The 15,486-nt window shown below is 51.3% G+C and overlaps 1 protein-coding gene across 4 annotated transcripts; it reads left to right on the forward strand.

Moving 5' to 3' along the window:
* The first annotated feature begins 445 nt into the window (after positions 1-445).
* Positions 446-15,163, forward strand: LOC119137523 (receptor-type tyrosine-protein phosphatase N2-like). Of its 4 annotated transcripts, none has more exons than XM_037276904.1 (22): positions 446-792; positions 1,718-1,768; positions 1,856-1,969; positions 2,297-2,396; positions 2,454-2,689; positions 3,144-3,392; positions 3,475-3,515; positions 3,629-3,924; positions 4,000-4,083; positions 4,965-5,044; positions 5,653-5,717; positions 8,804-9,022; positions 9,388-9,585; positions 10,460-10,607; positions 10,855-10,928; positions 11,006-11,083; positions 11,167-11,286; positions 11,436-11,602; positions 12,819-12,872; positions 13,166-13,230; positions 13,297-13,370; positions 13,720-15,163. In XM_037276904.1, the coding sequence occupies exons 1-22, from the start codon at positions 699-701 to the stop codon at positions 13,789-13,791; spliced, it is 2,679 nt and encodes an 892-aa protein (XP_037132799.1). In that variant the 5' UTR covers positions 446-698; the 3' UTR covers positions 13,792-15,163. The 4 variants fall into 4 exon arrangements, with proteins under 4 accessions (XP_037132799.1, XP_037132797.1, XP_037132798.1 ...); XM_037276902.1 differs by having other exon boundaries at positions 449-792; positions 3,997-4,083; XM_037276903.1 differs by having other exon boundaries at positions 449-792; positions 3,478-3,515; positions 3,997-4,083.
* Positions 15,164-15,486: the final 323 nt, after the last annotated feature.

Below are 15,486 nucleotides of genomic sequence, written 5' to 3' on the forward strand. Positions count from 1 at the left end.
TTGTAAAGCCTTAAGTTACTGTATTCTTTTTTGTGTTGTGCTTTTTTGTCATAACTAAGCATTTAAACCAAAATGAGTGGAAGGGCAAGTCTTATTTTGAAATGTGTCCTGTTTGAAAACGCCTCTTCAAATGAGACCGACCGAGGCAAGCTTGAGACTCTTTCCTGTTGTGCCTTAGGTCAAATGTCATGAAACCGGCGAACGGCTCACCTCCGTCAACTTGGAAAAGAATTAAAAAAAGACGAGAGCAGAAAAAGTCTTGGATTGTTTTTCATCACATGGCGCATGTCATCAACGAGCGTTAACATTGCAGCTCTGCTTACCTTTTGGTTCTGGCTGCCACGTCTCGCGGTGACGATCGCTGCTGGCGACGGTCTACGTGCGCTGGCTTGGGTGCCCTCCTTTCCTCCCGGCCTGTCTGGTTTTCGTTTGCTTCCTGTGCCTTTATTTTGAAGGCGAGCGACGGATGTTTGGGGCGCGAAGACCCCCGCATGCTTGCTGACAGCAGCATCGGGAGAAGGAAGAAGAGCAATCAACGCCCTCCTCGCTCCAGCCATCCATCCATCCTTTTCAGGGCACCGACTCGTCTTCCGCACGTCAGGCTGCGCAGGTGCCGCCCCAAGCAGTCCACAGGTGCAAATTGAGTCCTGAGGCAAGATGGCCTGTTAACGCGCGCATAGAACCAAAACAGGAGCGACATGCCACCGCCTTCCTCCTCTTCCTCCCTTTGCCTCCTCGTCGTCGTCGTTCTCCTGCAGACCTCCTCCATCGCGTCGGCTGACAGGCGCTTCGGTGAGTGGCCTCTCGGCATCGGCTACTAATTCGGAACCACTAGTGCTTCTGGTTCGTGTGCTTTGATTTGGGTCCATTTTGTGCTCAGTGATGCAATTCGCCCAATCGACCAACAAGACACCAAATTGACAGCAAAACGTCGGAGTTCTTTCTAAACGGAAACAAAAAATGGCAACCCAATTGGTGCAACTCGAAGACAGGTGCGCGATGTTCATTCAGTCGAACAAATGACCCTTTAATGATTCTAGACACATCGTGCCGCACTCAAATCTATCTCCAAACTACTCTCATCACGTTGAACGTGTCCCCCTCCTCTTGCTGGTCGGATTACATAATAATCGTAATAAGGAAGCAGCTGGATGACGCCTGACGATGACGATCGTCATCGTGGATGTTTATTCATCTTGAATGCTTCCGGAGGCGCAGGTGTGTTCCTGTGCACCAAAAGCGATTTGTCTCTTTTTGTGACGGTAAAAAGCAAACAAAGCCCAAAACCATGCGCCTAACGACGCACCAATGTGAGGGTCGTCCGTGTCAGTCGCATTTGTGCATCGTGGAAATGGGCTCCTCCGCGCTCCCGTTCATGAGTCGTTTCACGCAGGGCCACCCCGTAGTGCTGCTTGACGTACAGAGCCTTCATCCTCGTCCTCCTCGCTTTTGCCGCGTTTGATAGATGTAAAGTCCACCAAGTCTATTCAACAACAGGCGGCGAAAAAAACAAAACACGGCGCGTGGCCATCCGATGAGCTGTTGCCATGGTTACGGCATCCGTCCGTTTGCTCCGTTAAACGTACGTGATGTAGCAGCCGCCTGACCAATTGATGTGAACAAGTTTGGAAACCTAACCTAATTTCAAAGCTTAATTTGAAACACGACCCCATGTTGAAAGCTTGCGCGCGCCCTCGTTCTAATTTCTTCTTGCCAGGTTGCCTGTTCCAGCGAGAGCTGTGTACGCCGTTCGAGCTGTGCGTCAACGGTGAGATTATTTTTTTTTTTTTTTGCGTTTTGACTTGCGGTGCGGCCGGACGACCGTCCCAATACCTTTGTCCGCGTGCATTTGCAGACGGGATGTTCGGGAGGTGTCACTCCGTCCCGGTGAGCGACGTTTACGCTTACGACGTCACCCCACCCGTCGTGCAACATTTTCGGCTGCTGCTGGACAAGATGGCCGCTGCGGGTAAGTTAAAACGGATCTCGTGTGTTGCGTTGTAACATGATATTGTTCACATTTGATTCGGCCATACTCTTCCGTAACTGTTTTAAGTTGCGACAGTCTTGTTTGGATCTAAACTCGAGTGGAAAGGTGTAGTGGATGAGGCCATTTTGCTTTGAGCGACATCTTAAAGGAGAAAAACGGCACATGCATCATAAAGAAACAAAATTCATTGTTTTGTGATCGAGCCCGGCGTGACGAGTTGCAACGGCCTGAACTTGGACGAAGCTTGTTTTGTTCCACCGCTGAGTGAATTTTCCAGAACGCGGTTGAAATTCTGCACATGTGCAGGCTTGGCGTGGCAGGACGACACCAGCCAGCATGTTCTGGCCAAAGAACTCTCCAAAGTCAGGAAGATTCCTCAGCGGCCGTTCGCCAACGCGGACGGCAGGTAAGACGGCAATGAGGAAGCACGGCGGGACGATGGCTCAAGGCAGCTCGTTGGCAGGCCGGCGACCGAAGGGGCGGAGCTTAGCCAGAACCTGCAGACGTACCACCGGCGTCTCAGCCAGAGCCCATCAGCGGATCAGCTCAGAGTTCTCCTGAAGGTCCTGAGTCAGCTGCCCACCGCCTCAGCCCGCCTCGGAGACGTCCACCGCCACGGAGCAGACGCTTGGCCCCTCAGGAACTTCAAACTCAAAACCCCAGGAGCTTCTGCCAAGAAGCCTCTCACGTTAGTTGACGGTAAGTTCAAGACTTCAATGCCAAAAACCACAATCAGCGTTGCACGCGGTCCGTTTAAAAACTATTTGAACACAAACAACGGGGTGACACATGCAAGCATGTTGTCTTTATCCTCTGCCAAGAATTGCCACACTTATTGCAGCCCCAATCATTTGTGCACATCCACACTGTACTGCCCCCAGGTGACCAAGGAAAGGAGCAGCACAATGTCAAAACGTGTCACCAAAATTATTGATCGTACTGGACTGTTAAATGTAGCTCAAATGTCTTGGTGGTGATTATCTGCCATCCCACACTTCTCTTTAGAGAGATATGCCCCCCCCCCAAAATAATACAAATGACAATTTGGGGGGGGCAAGTTGGATGCACTGCACTCATTTCAGTGGGGAAAGATAATTTGAGTCTCAAAACAATTTGGATCTCAAGCTGGTTTTCCCGGTTTGTTCCAAATCAGAAAAGTTCATCCGCAACGTGTTGAAGAACATTGGCAGGCAGCACTTGGACATGGACGACCTGACGCCGCACGACGTGGAGCGGCTGTCCAACCTCATCGTAGACGCTTTGCTAGTGGTGGACAAGGACGGGAGCGTAGACCGGGATGCCAGCGCAGACCGGAACGGGCTCCGAGATTTGGCGGGCAAAGAGGAGGGGCAGAAGAAGGAGGAGATTGTGGAGGAAGCTCCAACTCGGGACCCACCTCAAGGTTGCAGGCCACTCAAACATGACCTAGCTGCCAATCATTGCAGGAACCTCTTTTTAAATAAGGGACATTTTTCTCCCAACAGAAGACCAATCACTGACTCACCGCGACAATGTGATGGACAAGGTGAGCTGGTGCCGAAAAGCAGTGCTAATGGCAGGCAGGTCTGTTCTTGTGCTTACTGGCTAAATGAACGGATGTCCACACAAGTGTGCTTTCTGGCGTCGTTTTGCTTGCAGGCTGGCGGCGAAAACGTTTTCAGCAAACTTCTGGCCTACTTGGACCAAGGAGCCGCTTCACCGGCTTCTCCTCCTCGTCGGTCGGGCCCAGAGAGCGTGTTGGTGGAAAAGAAGGATACCGCGGTGGAGGAAGTGTCGGAGGTGACGGGCTGGCTGAAGGAGGTGGCCCCGCCTCCGACCGCCCCCAAAGACCAGCAAAGGCCTCCCAAGATGCCCGAGGAACTCCAGCTTGACGTCAAGGAGGCCAGCGGCAAAGAAGCCGGCAACGTTTTTGGCTATGTCATCACCGACACCGAGTGAGTTCATCCGGAAAATTCTCAAATTTGTGATGTCACGTGTGAGCTTGGGTTTTTATTTTGCCTCCTCAGCAGCCTCCAGACGGACCAAGGGCTCCACATGATGGAGATCCTGGCTCGCATGGCCACCATCAAGATCACAGACTTGGCTGAGTTGTCGTATGTATGAACGTTTTCTCTCCTTTCTTCGTCCGCTCTGATGTGCGATGGTGTCCAAGCGACTGTCAAGTTTGCGTTGGACAACGTTTGACGGGTCAAACTGCTGAAGGAGGCATTTCTGTTTATGAAGTTGTATCTCCATTTTGAAGAAAAAAAACTATGAATTGATCAAATCCATGAATCCCCCATCCCGTACGGCACAAATTGTAAGCACACTTTTCTGCTTTCTTACTTTTCTTCCCCTTTGGGAATTTGGGACTTGGGTAGCGTAGCCGAGGCATTAGCATAGGCGAGGTGTTTTGGTTGGTCGCAAAGCATCAGTGCACGTTTCCATGGATACCACTTTTGTTAGGATGACAAATTAGCTGCGTGTTTAAAATGCTTCAACTTAAATCAAGTGTTGACGTTAGCTTAAATAAGGCCATGGAGGGGGTCCGGCGTCCGGGGTCTGGGCTAGCCATCCATCTCGCCGCAGGGGCCGTTTGAGCAGCAAGAAGAAAGGCTTCATCTGACCACACATGCGTTGCTCTGCCTTCTGATTTATTTGCCGCCCGCCCGCCAGCAAAAGCAAAAAAATGGCCGCCTGACACAGGTGGAAGGGACAACCTTAAGATTCCGACTTGTTCTTTCTTTCTTTGTTGGTTGTGATTTGTGTTGCGGGCCAAAAAAAATTTGAGTATAAATGAGGTTTGAAAATCGAAAGCATTTCTGTGCTTTGGATTGAATGTGACGCGTTGACGGCGTTTGGAGGCGCAATTTCCATTGACATCACTGGGTGGAGCACTTGGACTCTTCAGTCATTGAGACAAGGGGCACAAAATCAAAATCACTTGGCTCGATAGGGAAAAGGCAACTCTTGATTGCAAATGGTTGCATTTCAGGGTGGTGGGCCCGGCAGTGACCTTCAAGGTGAAGACCAACCGACAAAACGTCAGCACGGCCGACGTGGTGCAAGTTGCTGGTAGGTCACCATTGCTTCCGTGCAGTGGCTGTTCAACACTGACTTCGTCCCTGGGCGAGACTATTTCCGAGTGCCCCCCCCTCCCCCCGTTAAAGGCACTTAATGGCAGAAATAATGTGCCAGCGGTGCTGACGGCGCTTCGTTTTGCCAGGCCGGGATGGGCTGGGCCCTCTCCTTTTGTTCGGAGTGAGAAATGAGCCGTTTCTGGATGTGTTTCGGCTCCGACTCACGTTGAGTCACATAAAGCACGGCTTGGGACGGGGCCTCCCGTGTGACAAATGAAACGCTGCTGCGTCGTATGGAGGTTTCGTGTACAAATGAGATTTTGTTTTTTCATCTCGCACTGCGACAAGTTGGAAGGGAAAAAATTTGAATCATTAGATTCGACTTTAATTCCTTTTCTTGGCTTTGCCAACATTCAACACCAAGTCAAGAATGTAATCAAGAAGAACCTCGTCCAGAACGTGACAAACTCAGACTCAAACCTATTTCATATAGTCCAAGTGGACAAATTAAACAATGTCAAGTGAGTCAAGAGGCCGGTCAAAACTCAAGCCAAGAACCGTGTCAGGAGTTGAGGTTGCACTCACAAGTATTGTCTTTTGCAGCGGAACGGAAAGCGTCGCTGGAGAAGGAGGCCAAGCTGGGCATCCTGGAGACAGGAGTCGCAAATGTGAGTAACGCCGCTGTTTGCTGCTCCCACATCTTTTGTTATCCTCCACTTGCTGTGCCTAGAGGGGCAAATCGGCAAGTAGTGGGGACGGCGTTCTTGTCGGCTGCTCTTTGCACGACATCTGCGGATGAGATGGGAATCCAGGCTTCTGAACAAGTTGTGCTGCAGTCTGGAGGCGCTTTTGGGGTTGTCCTGAAAATGTTTTGTTGTGGTTTGAAAATGAAAGAGCTGTGAGGGCCTCCATGGGGGTCAGAGAATTAGCATCGCGCGCGCGCACACACACACACACACACACACACACACTTAGACGAGCAGTGGTTTGAGTGGTGCCACCTCCAGCTGTCACAAAAGGGTCCAAAAGGAGATGCGGGGGTGTCTACGATTTTCTTTTGGGCTTGGGGGGCTGCAAGGGTTGAATAGAAAGATAAACTGAAGAGCCCCCCCTGTCCCCTCCCCCATACAAACCCTTGAGAAAGGAGCTCGTCATCTGCATCAGGCAGCTCATTGGCCTCTTTTCGAAGCCGTGCGCACACTCGGCACGTCGTCGCAAATAGCCAACGACTTGGAGCCTGCTTCTCCACCTGTTCCTCTTTTCATTGGTCTTCTCAAACACATATCAGAGTTCACCAGGTCTTCACCAGTGGGCAAGATGCAACAAAAGAAGCGGATATGTCATATTTCAAAAGATAATTAATCAAGAGGAGGCAAAAAAAAAAGGCGACTCTGATGAAGGGAACCCTGGAGGCCTGGTTGTCATGACAACAAGAGTGACGGAGAAGCTCTGCAATGTCCAGAAATGACAGAGGTTCTGGGACACCTCCAAGTAGTAACAAAAAATCAAATGCGGACAAAAGTAGTGGATCACCAGCTGGAAGTAAACAGGAATAAAAATCTGCTATTGGGATGTACAGGAAATGCAAATGTGCAATTTGGACATTGAAATGAAATGGAAGGATCCAGCATTGTTGATTTTCTTGTAGGAGCTGCGCACGTTCCCGCTCAAACCAACTTTGACTTGAAGATGACAGTCAGTGATTCACCCTCCTCCTCCTCCTGTCGGCAACATGTGGTGCCGTTACCATGGCGGCCAGGGTGGGGGTGGCGTCGACATGTGCGGGAGACAGGCAGGCAGGAATTGGAGGGTGGCAAAGGCTCAGGGTGGGGGGGAGCGACCAATAAGAATAGGACCCCCCCCCCCGGCCCGGCCCAGCCCAACCCGGCCCGGCCCCCTAGTGCACTTTGTAGTGAAGAAAGGTGCCGGTGCGTGGATTCTGCTCCTCATCCTCGAGGCATTGACGGAAGGCCGAGGGAAGAAGACGTGCCGGGAAACGAAGGAGGAAGATGAGATGAGAGGCAGACAACCGTCCGCCGGTCCCATTTCCCTAAAAGTTGCTTGCTGCATTTGTGCAAAAGCACTCACGTTTTGTTGCCTCCTTGACAGGGACGACACTTCAGACACCAAAACTCGCCGGATGGTTGATTTGCTCTCAAACCGAAACATGACCCAAAGATGGAAGAAATGTGTTTCCTGTTAGCTGATGCTGCAACGCTTTTGATGCCGAAAAAAATGCATGACGGTCAACAGCAGAGATGACGAGTTTGGCTTTGCTGGGACACGAGCGCAACGTGAGTAGGAGCTTGGTCTTGTCTGAGGCAACGCGAGCAAAATCCCTCCGATTGTTGTGTGCAAATTTGAGTTTGGTGCTGGAACGGGGTTGACAGAAAAATTTGATTGAAATTGGCACTGAAAAATGAGAAGGCGCTCGCTCGTCAGATGGCAAAGAGACCCCAGCGGATGCAATCCAGGAACGTTTGCTAGCCCAGCCTTGGTTTGGAGAACTGATTGGCCCAATTGGATGCCGAAACGGCGAGAAAGAGTTGAGGCCAAAGCCACATTTGAATTTGGGGCCGTAATCTGCTGGGTGGCGTCCCAACGTGTGCCACATTTGCACGAGAGTACGGTGCTCAGGCTTGAAAAGGAAGCCGATTGAGATGCGGAGATGTGGTTGAGCTTCACAAGTGAGTGCGCGAGCGAGCGAGCAGATGGACAATGGAGCGTCTCTGCCGCTTGTCATGCTCCCTTCCCGTCTTGTCTCGTCTGGTTTAATCCCGACTCGCTTCTTTTTTTCCTTTTTGGCATCCAGATGGTGCTCGCAGCTCGTGCGTGCGTCTATCCCACCATCACGCGTGGTCCACTCCGATGTGCATTTATTTCCTGGGCCAAGATTGACAGCCAGTGCAGCAGCTGGTATTCCAGTGCCAGCACCACCCTCAACGAACGAGCGCGAGCAAACTTGACGGCTCATGTCCCATCTTTCTTCTGGGTGTTTTCCTACATTCTTTGATCTTCCTTTTTCCTCGTCATCACCTTCTTTCCTTCCAGTCTTCCTTTTTCTTCCCTTCCTTTCATTAATGCTTCTTTCCAGATCTCTGCTTGTACAGTACCCCTCAACACCCCCCCCCCCCATGCACCCGCACACATAGTTGTATTGCGCAACTGTCGTCCCCCTGGTGGGTCATTGTGGAGGCGCTTTATCGGCTGCTGAATACGGCAGCGATGAATTGCCTGAATATCATTGTTGGGGGGCGGAGGGTCATCTAGTGGTGAAGGGGCACCCGATGGCGGGGGTTTGGTTAGACTCGAGAGCCTCCTGGAATTCCTGAACAATCTTGCTCAACCTCCCGAGGTTTGACAGGCAGCGGGGGGGTGTTTGCATAAAGTCACCCCCCCATCTAATCTCTGTGACCTCTAGCATCAAGTCCACCCCCTTATTTGACCCCCGAGGCCGAGCCTCCTCCTGCCTCTCTGAGGATTTCAGTTGGGGGTGGGTCACATTTCCTGCTCGTAGCGCATCCATTGTCGTCAGTGTGAAAGGAACATTTGCGAGAATGACAGTCCCGCTCCCACCAAGCTCTGGCTCCACACGTCGGCAAATAGGAAAACATGGCGGCGGGAGTTTTTGAGCTGTACAGTCTGATGAGATTGACACGACGCACGCAGGTGTGTTCCAGGTCTCGCTCGTTCCGCAGATGCGCACAAGTCATTTTGCAGCGTGATTGTCGTCGCTCCGTTGTTGTTGTTGCAGGGCGACGAGATCTCGGCCATCCCGGGCAAGTACAGCCGGGCCGAGTCGGCCAAGTTCCTGGCCCTGACAGTGGCGTCCATCTTGTGCATGGCGGGTGTGCTGCTGGTGTCGGGCGTGCTTTACTGCCTGCGCCACAGGTCGCACCACAAGCTCAAGGAGAAACTCGGCGGCTTGGGAGCGGACGCTGCCGCCACGCAAGACGCCACCGCCACCTACCAGGTAAGTGCTACGTGGGCTCGGAGTTGCCCCTTGCTTCTTTCTTTCCTTCCACCCTTCCTTCCGCCTTTCCATCAGTCCTATCTTCTTCCTACCTTCTTTCCTTTTATACCCACTTTGGAACCTTCCTTCCTTCCTTCCTTCTTTCCTGCCTTCCGTCTGCGCTTCCTGCCTTTCCTTCCTCCCTTGACTGATGTTTCCACGACTAACCGTCAATTGAGCCTTAATTGACTCTGAGTGTGCTTTGTTTTGATGTTTGGTGGTTTGTAGATGTAGAAAGGAGGCCTTTTGTTTTGCAAACAATCTCTCGTTTGACGCGAATGCTAATTAGCGCGCCGCTAGCTAACACTCCGCTGCCAATTTGTCAGGAGCTCTGCCGTCAGCGTATGGCGGTCAAGCCGGCGGCAGACCGTTCCGAGGCGACGGCGTCCAGGATCAACAGCGTGTCTTCGCAGTTCAGTGACGCCGCCTCGGCCGTCAGCCCGTCAGCCCGAAGCAGCCTTTCGTCCTGGAACGAGGAGCCCACCCAGCCCAACATGGACATCTCCACTGGCCACATGATCCTGGTGAGAAGCCAAGCAATACTCTGTGTGTGCGTGAAGTCGGTGGACCACCACACGCTGGTGAAGCAGCGTGTGGCTCGGGGTGACTTTATCCACTGCAAAGTTGTTTGTTGGCATGTTTGCAAAAGGTGGCCATCCCGCAGCCGCTGCATTTTCATTTCAAGCGGTTGCCTTGAGTGCCCACTCCCTCCCGTGCCGTACTTGGAGCCCCCCCACCCCGCCCTTCCACGGCCCCTCCCCTCACATCCTTTCTGCCTGTGTCCTAAGAGGATTAGCAGACTCTCTCTATAAAGCACATTATCTTGTGCTTTGTTGCGATTCGGGCGAGTGTTGGAGATTATATTGAGCGCAGATTAGCCCTGCGCCTGTTTTTTTTCTTTTTTTTTCATTTTGCCAGCTACAAGGCAATCTTTTGGCAGCCGAAGTACGGAGGCACGCTTGGCAAATCAATAACTGTGGCACTAAAAAGTCTCAGCAAGCTGCAAAACACGTCACGTGCTTGTCCAATCAGAAGCATGCACCTTTGCCTCGTCCAGGTTTTTTCCCAAAGATGGTGTCTTCTTGCGCTCGAGCCCCTCCCTCCGCGCTCCAAGGGGTGTATGGAGCATTTGGACAACATGCGGCGGGCGATCTCTGCACCTCCAGATTGGATTGCTGTAATCCCTTTAGACCGCCACCGAGTCCTTTTAGTCTGGCATGGGGATGGCCAGGGCTGGGGGCGGGGCTGTTGACTGAGTTGTGCTTGATTGGATAGTTTTAAGATTGATGGCGCACACGTATCTGACCAGTTGGAGATTGTTGCTGACTTTGTTTGAACCCTTTGCAAGCTTCACTTCGCTGGCGTGATAATGGCATCGGTCCTCCCGCTTTGCCGCAGTCGTACATGGAGGACCACCTGAAGAACAAAGACCGCTTGGAGAAGGAGTGGGAGGCGTTGTGCGCCTACCAGGCTGAGCCCAACGCCCGCACGGCGGGCCTGAAGGACGCCAATGCCAAGAAGAACCGCTCGCTCACCGTGGTGGCCTGTAAGACCCAAAAGCGCAACATCAGCAGCAAATGTTTGCCTTTTCTTGTTTTCTGGTTCCTTGTTGTTGCCGTTTGTTCACCAATTAGAGGGCAGTGTGAATGTTTGAAAAAGTAGTGATGCAAAGAAAAAAGTGAGCAAAGCGTGTTAATAGTACAAAACCAGAACGAGAAGCAGACAAAATCCAAAAGTTGTCAATGGCAAAGAATTTCTTGACGGCATGAAGGCGGCTCGTCTTCTCCTCGCAGATGATCATTGCCGCATCACCTTGCGCCTGGAGAACAGTCAAGGCAGTTCGGACTACATCAACGCCAGCCCCATCGTGAGTTGCCGCCTGGCGACAAATATTGGTCCAAGCACGACGGTTCTGAACCGGGGTGTCCTTCTGTGCCCCCGCAGATGGACCATGACCCCCGTAACCCGGCCTACATCGCCACGCAGGGCCCGTTACCGTCCACCGTGGCCGACTTCTGGCAGGCAAGCCTCCTCGGCCCCGCCCGCGACGCTGGCAAACCCTCAACAGCGCTTCCTGACGCGGCGGCCTGTTGTTTGTCTTCCAGATGGTCTGGGAGAACGGCTGCGTGGTGATCGTCATGCTTACGCCGCTGGTGGAAAGCGGCGTCAAGCAGTGCTACCACTACTGGCCTGACGAGGGCTCCAACCTCTACCACATCTACGAGGTACGCCGGGAGGTTCCCATTCGTTGTCGTGACGTCTCGAGTCAGTTGCAGCGCATGTCATGCGTGTCGCTACGTATTTGTACGGAATCGGGGCGCATCTTATTGTGCCGTCAGTTTGAGCTGACACCTGTCCCGTTTTGGCCGCGCAGGTCAACCTGGTGTCGGAGCACGTCTGGTGCGACGACTTCCTGGTGCGAAGCTTCTATCTGAAAAACATGCAGAGCAACGAGACGCGCACCGTCACGCAGTTCCACTTCCTGACCTGGCTCAACCGCAACGTGCCCGAGAGCGCCCGTAGCCTCCTGGACTTTCGCAGGTTGGGAACGCAGCACACAAAAAAAACAAAAAAAGGGGCTGCCACTGAGGTACAAAACCATGCCTGACCATTTTGGTTTTTATCAAAGACAGGTTCCAATCTGTAATCGAGTACCAGATAGAGGACCTTTTGAAATTTGTGGGTGCTTCCCATCCAACCTGTGCTTTTTCAGTTTTGGAGAGCTTATTTCCCTAGTGAACTTGAGTTCGGGGGCTGACACTTCCGGAACCTCTATAAAATGGACTGTTTGCTCTTAAAATGAAAACCAAAATGGCTGCCGCACTTTCCTTGAAACATTTTGTGGGTCGGCATACAGCAAAGTTTGTGGTCCAGGTGTTGACACTTTATTTTTGGCTTTGCCATGGCTTCTTGACACTTTTCCACACACGTCAACCAAATTTCATCTTGTCGCATGGGATGGGCCCCATGGTCGGAGCGGGCAAAATGGTGCGGAAACAACCCTCTACCCCCAACAGCATGTTTGCCCCTTCCCCCTTTACCAGCTAACTAGCGGTTGCCAGTGTCATTTTTGTGATGTTGCAGCTAGTAATATGAGCCCAGTTGCATAGTCACAAAAGTGATCATTGGAGACTGCCATTCTGCAACTGAGGGGGCCGCATGGACCCCCAAGCCTCACTGAAACCCCTCCAAACCCTGAAACTAACACCCCCCCCTTCCAAACATTCCCTTCGCACCTTTTCTCCTCCTGGCTGCGCCCGCTGAGCCAAGATAAGCGCTCTCCTTATTTTTGCTTGCCTCGCCCGCCTTCCTCCCCCACGCCTGCACGGCCACCCAACAGATTATTGGCTCTTCGTTTTTTTTTTTTTTTTTAATCCCAACCTTATCGGGGGCTGACCCACCATTTTGTCGGCAAAACCACCGCTGTGCAAAAGGGAATGTTGCGTTGAAAGCAAATAATTGATTGAGATGCGTAACTCGAGTGGGCAGCACCCGTACCGGAGATCAAACATTGTCCGTGTATCCTTGGACGGGGACGCCAATTTTGCGGACTTGTTGTCTTCTGCTGGGGCAATTTTGCGCCAATTCTGCGGGCTCCGCCTCGTCATAGCGGGGCGTGAGCGCACCCCCACTCTGCTGGCTGTTTCCATGGCAACGTGACTTTTGACTGCAGCGAGGGCCCCCTTCACCCTGGCAGCCCGAGCCTCCAAAGACGCAACGGCTGAGCGCCCCCTTGTGTTGTTGTTTTGTTTTGCAGGAAGGTGAACAAGTGTTACCGCGGCCGCGCCTGCCCAATCATCGTGCACTGCAGGCAAGTCATGTCTTTGACACATTCCCACCGAATAAAGTGAAACGTTGACAGTCAAACTCTGAAAAGTACCTCTTGCAAATGGAGACGGAACACATGCTGCTCAAGCGCCAGCTGGAACTTGCAGGGTTCCTTTCATAATTGCGATGTAGTGAAAAAGAAAGAAAGGTCCCAATGGCCTTCATCTTTATTCACGTTCAGCTCCTGACCGACATCCAAACTGGTGACCGATCCTTTTTATATCATGCAGCCACGCGCAAACTTTGTCCAAAATTGATTTTGCTGTTCTTTTGCAGCGATGGCGCCGGCCGCAGCGGGACGTACATCCTGATGGACATGGTCCTCAACCGCATGGCCAAAGGTGAGCGACCCACCTTTTGTGCTGCACAAGGACCACATTTAACTTTGAAAATGAATGTGTGTGTAGGCGCCAAGGAGATGGACATGGCGGCCACACTGGAGCACCTGCGAGACCAACGGCCCGGCATGGTGCAAACCAAGGTCAGACATTCATTTGCGTGCTGGATGAGATACAGGACACTCGATTAGCCACACCGGCCACACGCAGGTCATGGGGAAATTCCGGCTCTTCCCTAGTGGCGCCCTTTTTGCGGCCCTCTTGAAAGTCGAGGGCCTCTGCGAGCTTGAAATGGATCCTCGTGCATAAAAATGACCGTCTTTCCAATCGTATGTTCTCTCCGGCCCGCATGCGGCGTTCTGATGAATATTGCCTCCAAGTTGCATCGTTTCCGAAGGGTCGGCCATTTTCCCACTTGCTGTGACATCACAGTCATTTTGCGATTCATTCGCAGTCTGTCAAGCTGTTTTTTTTTGTTTTTTTTTTGCTTAGGACCAGTTTGCGTTTGCCTTGACAACGGTGGCTGAAGAAGTCAACGCTATCCTCAAAGCGCTTCCTCAGTAGGAAGGCAAGGCGCCAGCCCTCATCGACTGTGTCCTTCCTCTTCCTCATCTTTGTCGTCTCACTTTTCCACACACACAGTTATTCCAATGAAGTTTTTCTTTACTTCCATAGCTTGAAGTTCTCCCTCCCTTTCATTTTGGGTCTCTCAGTGACCAAGACACAAATTGAGTGTTTTCAATTGGATGGAACGCATTTGGAGTTTGGTGACATTTTGATAGTGACCCTTCAACTTTTTTTTTTTTTTTCTCCTTTGTGAGTTGAGCCAAAATGTGTCTGGGCATTTATCAATCAAATGAGACAAATGAAAAGACTCGCAAGGAAATGCTGTTGGCCACAGCTCACAGCCAGACGCTCACACGCAGATGAACCGACTCCGGGTTGTGACGACACTCACTAAGCCCCGCCCCTTTGATGTTGTACAGCACTTGAATCATTTCTTTACAGCCTCACGTTCTCCCCTGACTAAATGTGTGTGGCTTTAAAAGGCGGGGCCTGGCTTAGTGGGAGCCAGCGCTCGTTGCCAAATGGCAAGATTGCAGAAAGTCTGCGAGATAAAATGGGTCTAGGCAGGTCAAGGAAGCGCCATGTGACGTTTTCATGCCTCCCAGCAAACGGACATGATGTCCTATGTAGCATTTATGGTTGACGCCATGCCAATCGTTTGATTCGTTTCCTTTTTGGTCTTGTGCTTCACTTCCAGAAACGACGTTTTTACTGTAGTTGTGCAAAAATCCATGTGGTAGCTGTCCGAGCATCATTATCAGTATATGATGTGTCAAATGAGAATCAAAATTAGGGCCCACGTTTATTCAACACCTCGTCCGATATTAAAGCTTTACAATGTGAAGAAAATTGACTGATTGCCACCACGCACAGCTTACTAATTAACACCTGACAAAGATGACAGTAAAAAAAATGTATTCCCTTGTCCAATTTTTCATGATAGTTGTAAAATAATGTTTTGCCTGCACTACATAACTATATTGTTGTGAATGTGTAAACATCGGAATTGGCCTCCAAAATCCAGACGGATTGGGTGGGCCCGAATACATATGTTCTTGCAGGCTTTTTGTCATGGCTTAGTTTTGGACGTGCAAAAATGCCCTTGGTTGTGTTACTGCTGCTGTTTTTGATTGTTAGCCGTCTCTCTGACTTGACTGATTTCTTGCACCTGCCGAATGAGTCAGCAAACACGCACGCAGAAAAGACGAGCCCACAAATGCATCCCAAAGGTTCAATCATGAGATTTTCACTTGACGTTTGCCACTACAAATACACTTATGAAAACACACACACACATTGTACAGCGAAGCAACGCAAGCTGCTTTATTCTATATAGGTGTCAATAAAGTTCTAATGTCAAAATCCTTCATTTGTGGGGGGGGGGTTCTCAAAAGGTTCGTGCCTTTGTGTGTGTGTGTCTGCTCCAACATCAACGGCGTCCCGCTCCCTGTCAGCATTTTGGTCGAGTGGCCGCCATCCATAATCATCACGCGTCTCCTAGCAACAGCGGCTGGCCCCTGGCAACGGGAGCTTAGCAACAGCCGCAAACACCGTCCAGTCAGGAGCCGTGCCGCTGATCATCTGGTTGAGGGTCTGACATCAACGAGGGGAAGAGTGAAACGCAACATATGTACAATATTGTAACCACTAAACGCCTGCTTCAACACGGTGACACAATCTGACGTCTAATAG

This window comes from Syngnathus acus, chromosome 17 (genome assembly GCF_901709675.1).
Source record: "Syngnathus acus chromosome 17, fSynAcu1.2, whole genome shotgun sequence".
Taxonomy (NCBI): Eukaryota; Metazoa; Chordata; class Actinopteri; order Syngnathiformes; family Syngnathidae; genus Syngnathus; species Syngnathus acus.

Excerpts from the sequence above, each read along its gene's own strand:
- LOC119137523 (XM_037276902.1), top strand. The coding sequence starts at position 699 with ATGCCACCGCCTTCCTCCTCTTCCTCCCTTTGCCTCCTCGTCGTCGTC. Across the intron at positions 11,287-11,435 it reads ACCTCTACCACATCTACGAG|GTCAACCTGGTGTCGGAGCA; the intron begins GTACGCCGGGAG and ends TTGGCCGCGCAG. Across the intron at positions 11,603-12,818 it reads AGCCTCCTGGACTTTCGCAG|GAAGGTGAACAAGTGTTACC; the intron begins GTTGGGAACGCA and ends TTTGTTTTGCAG.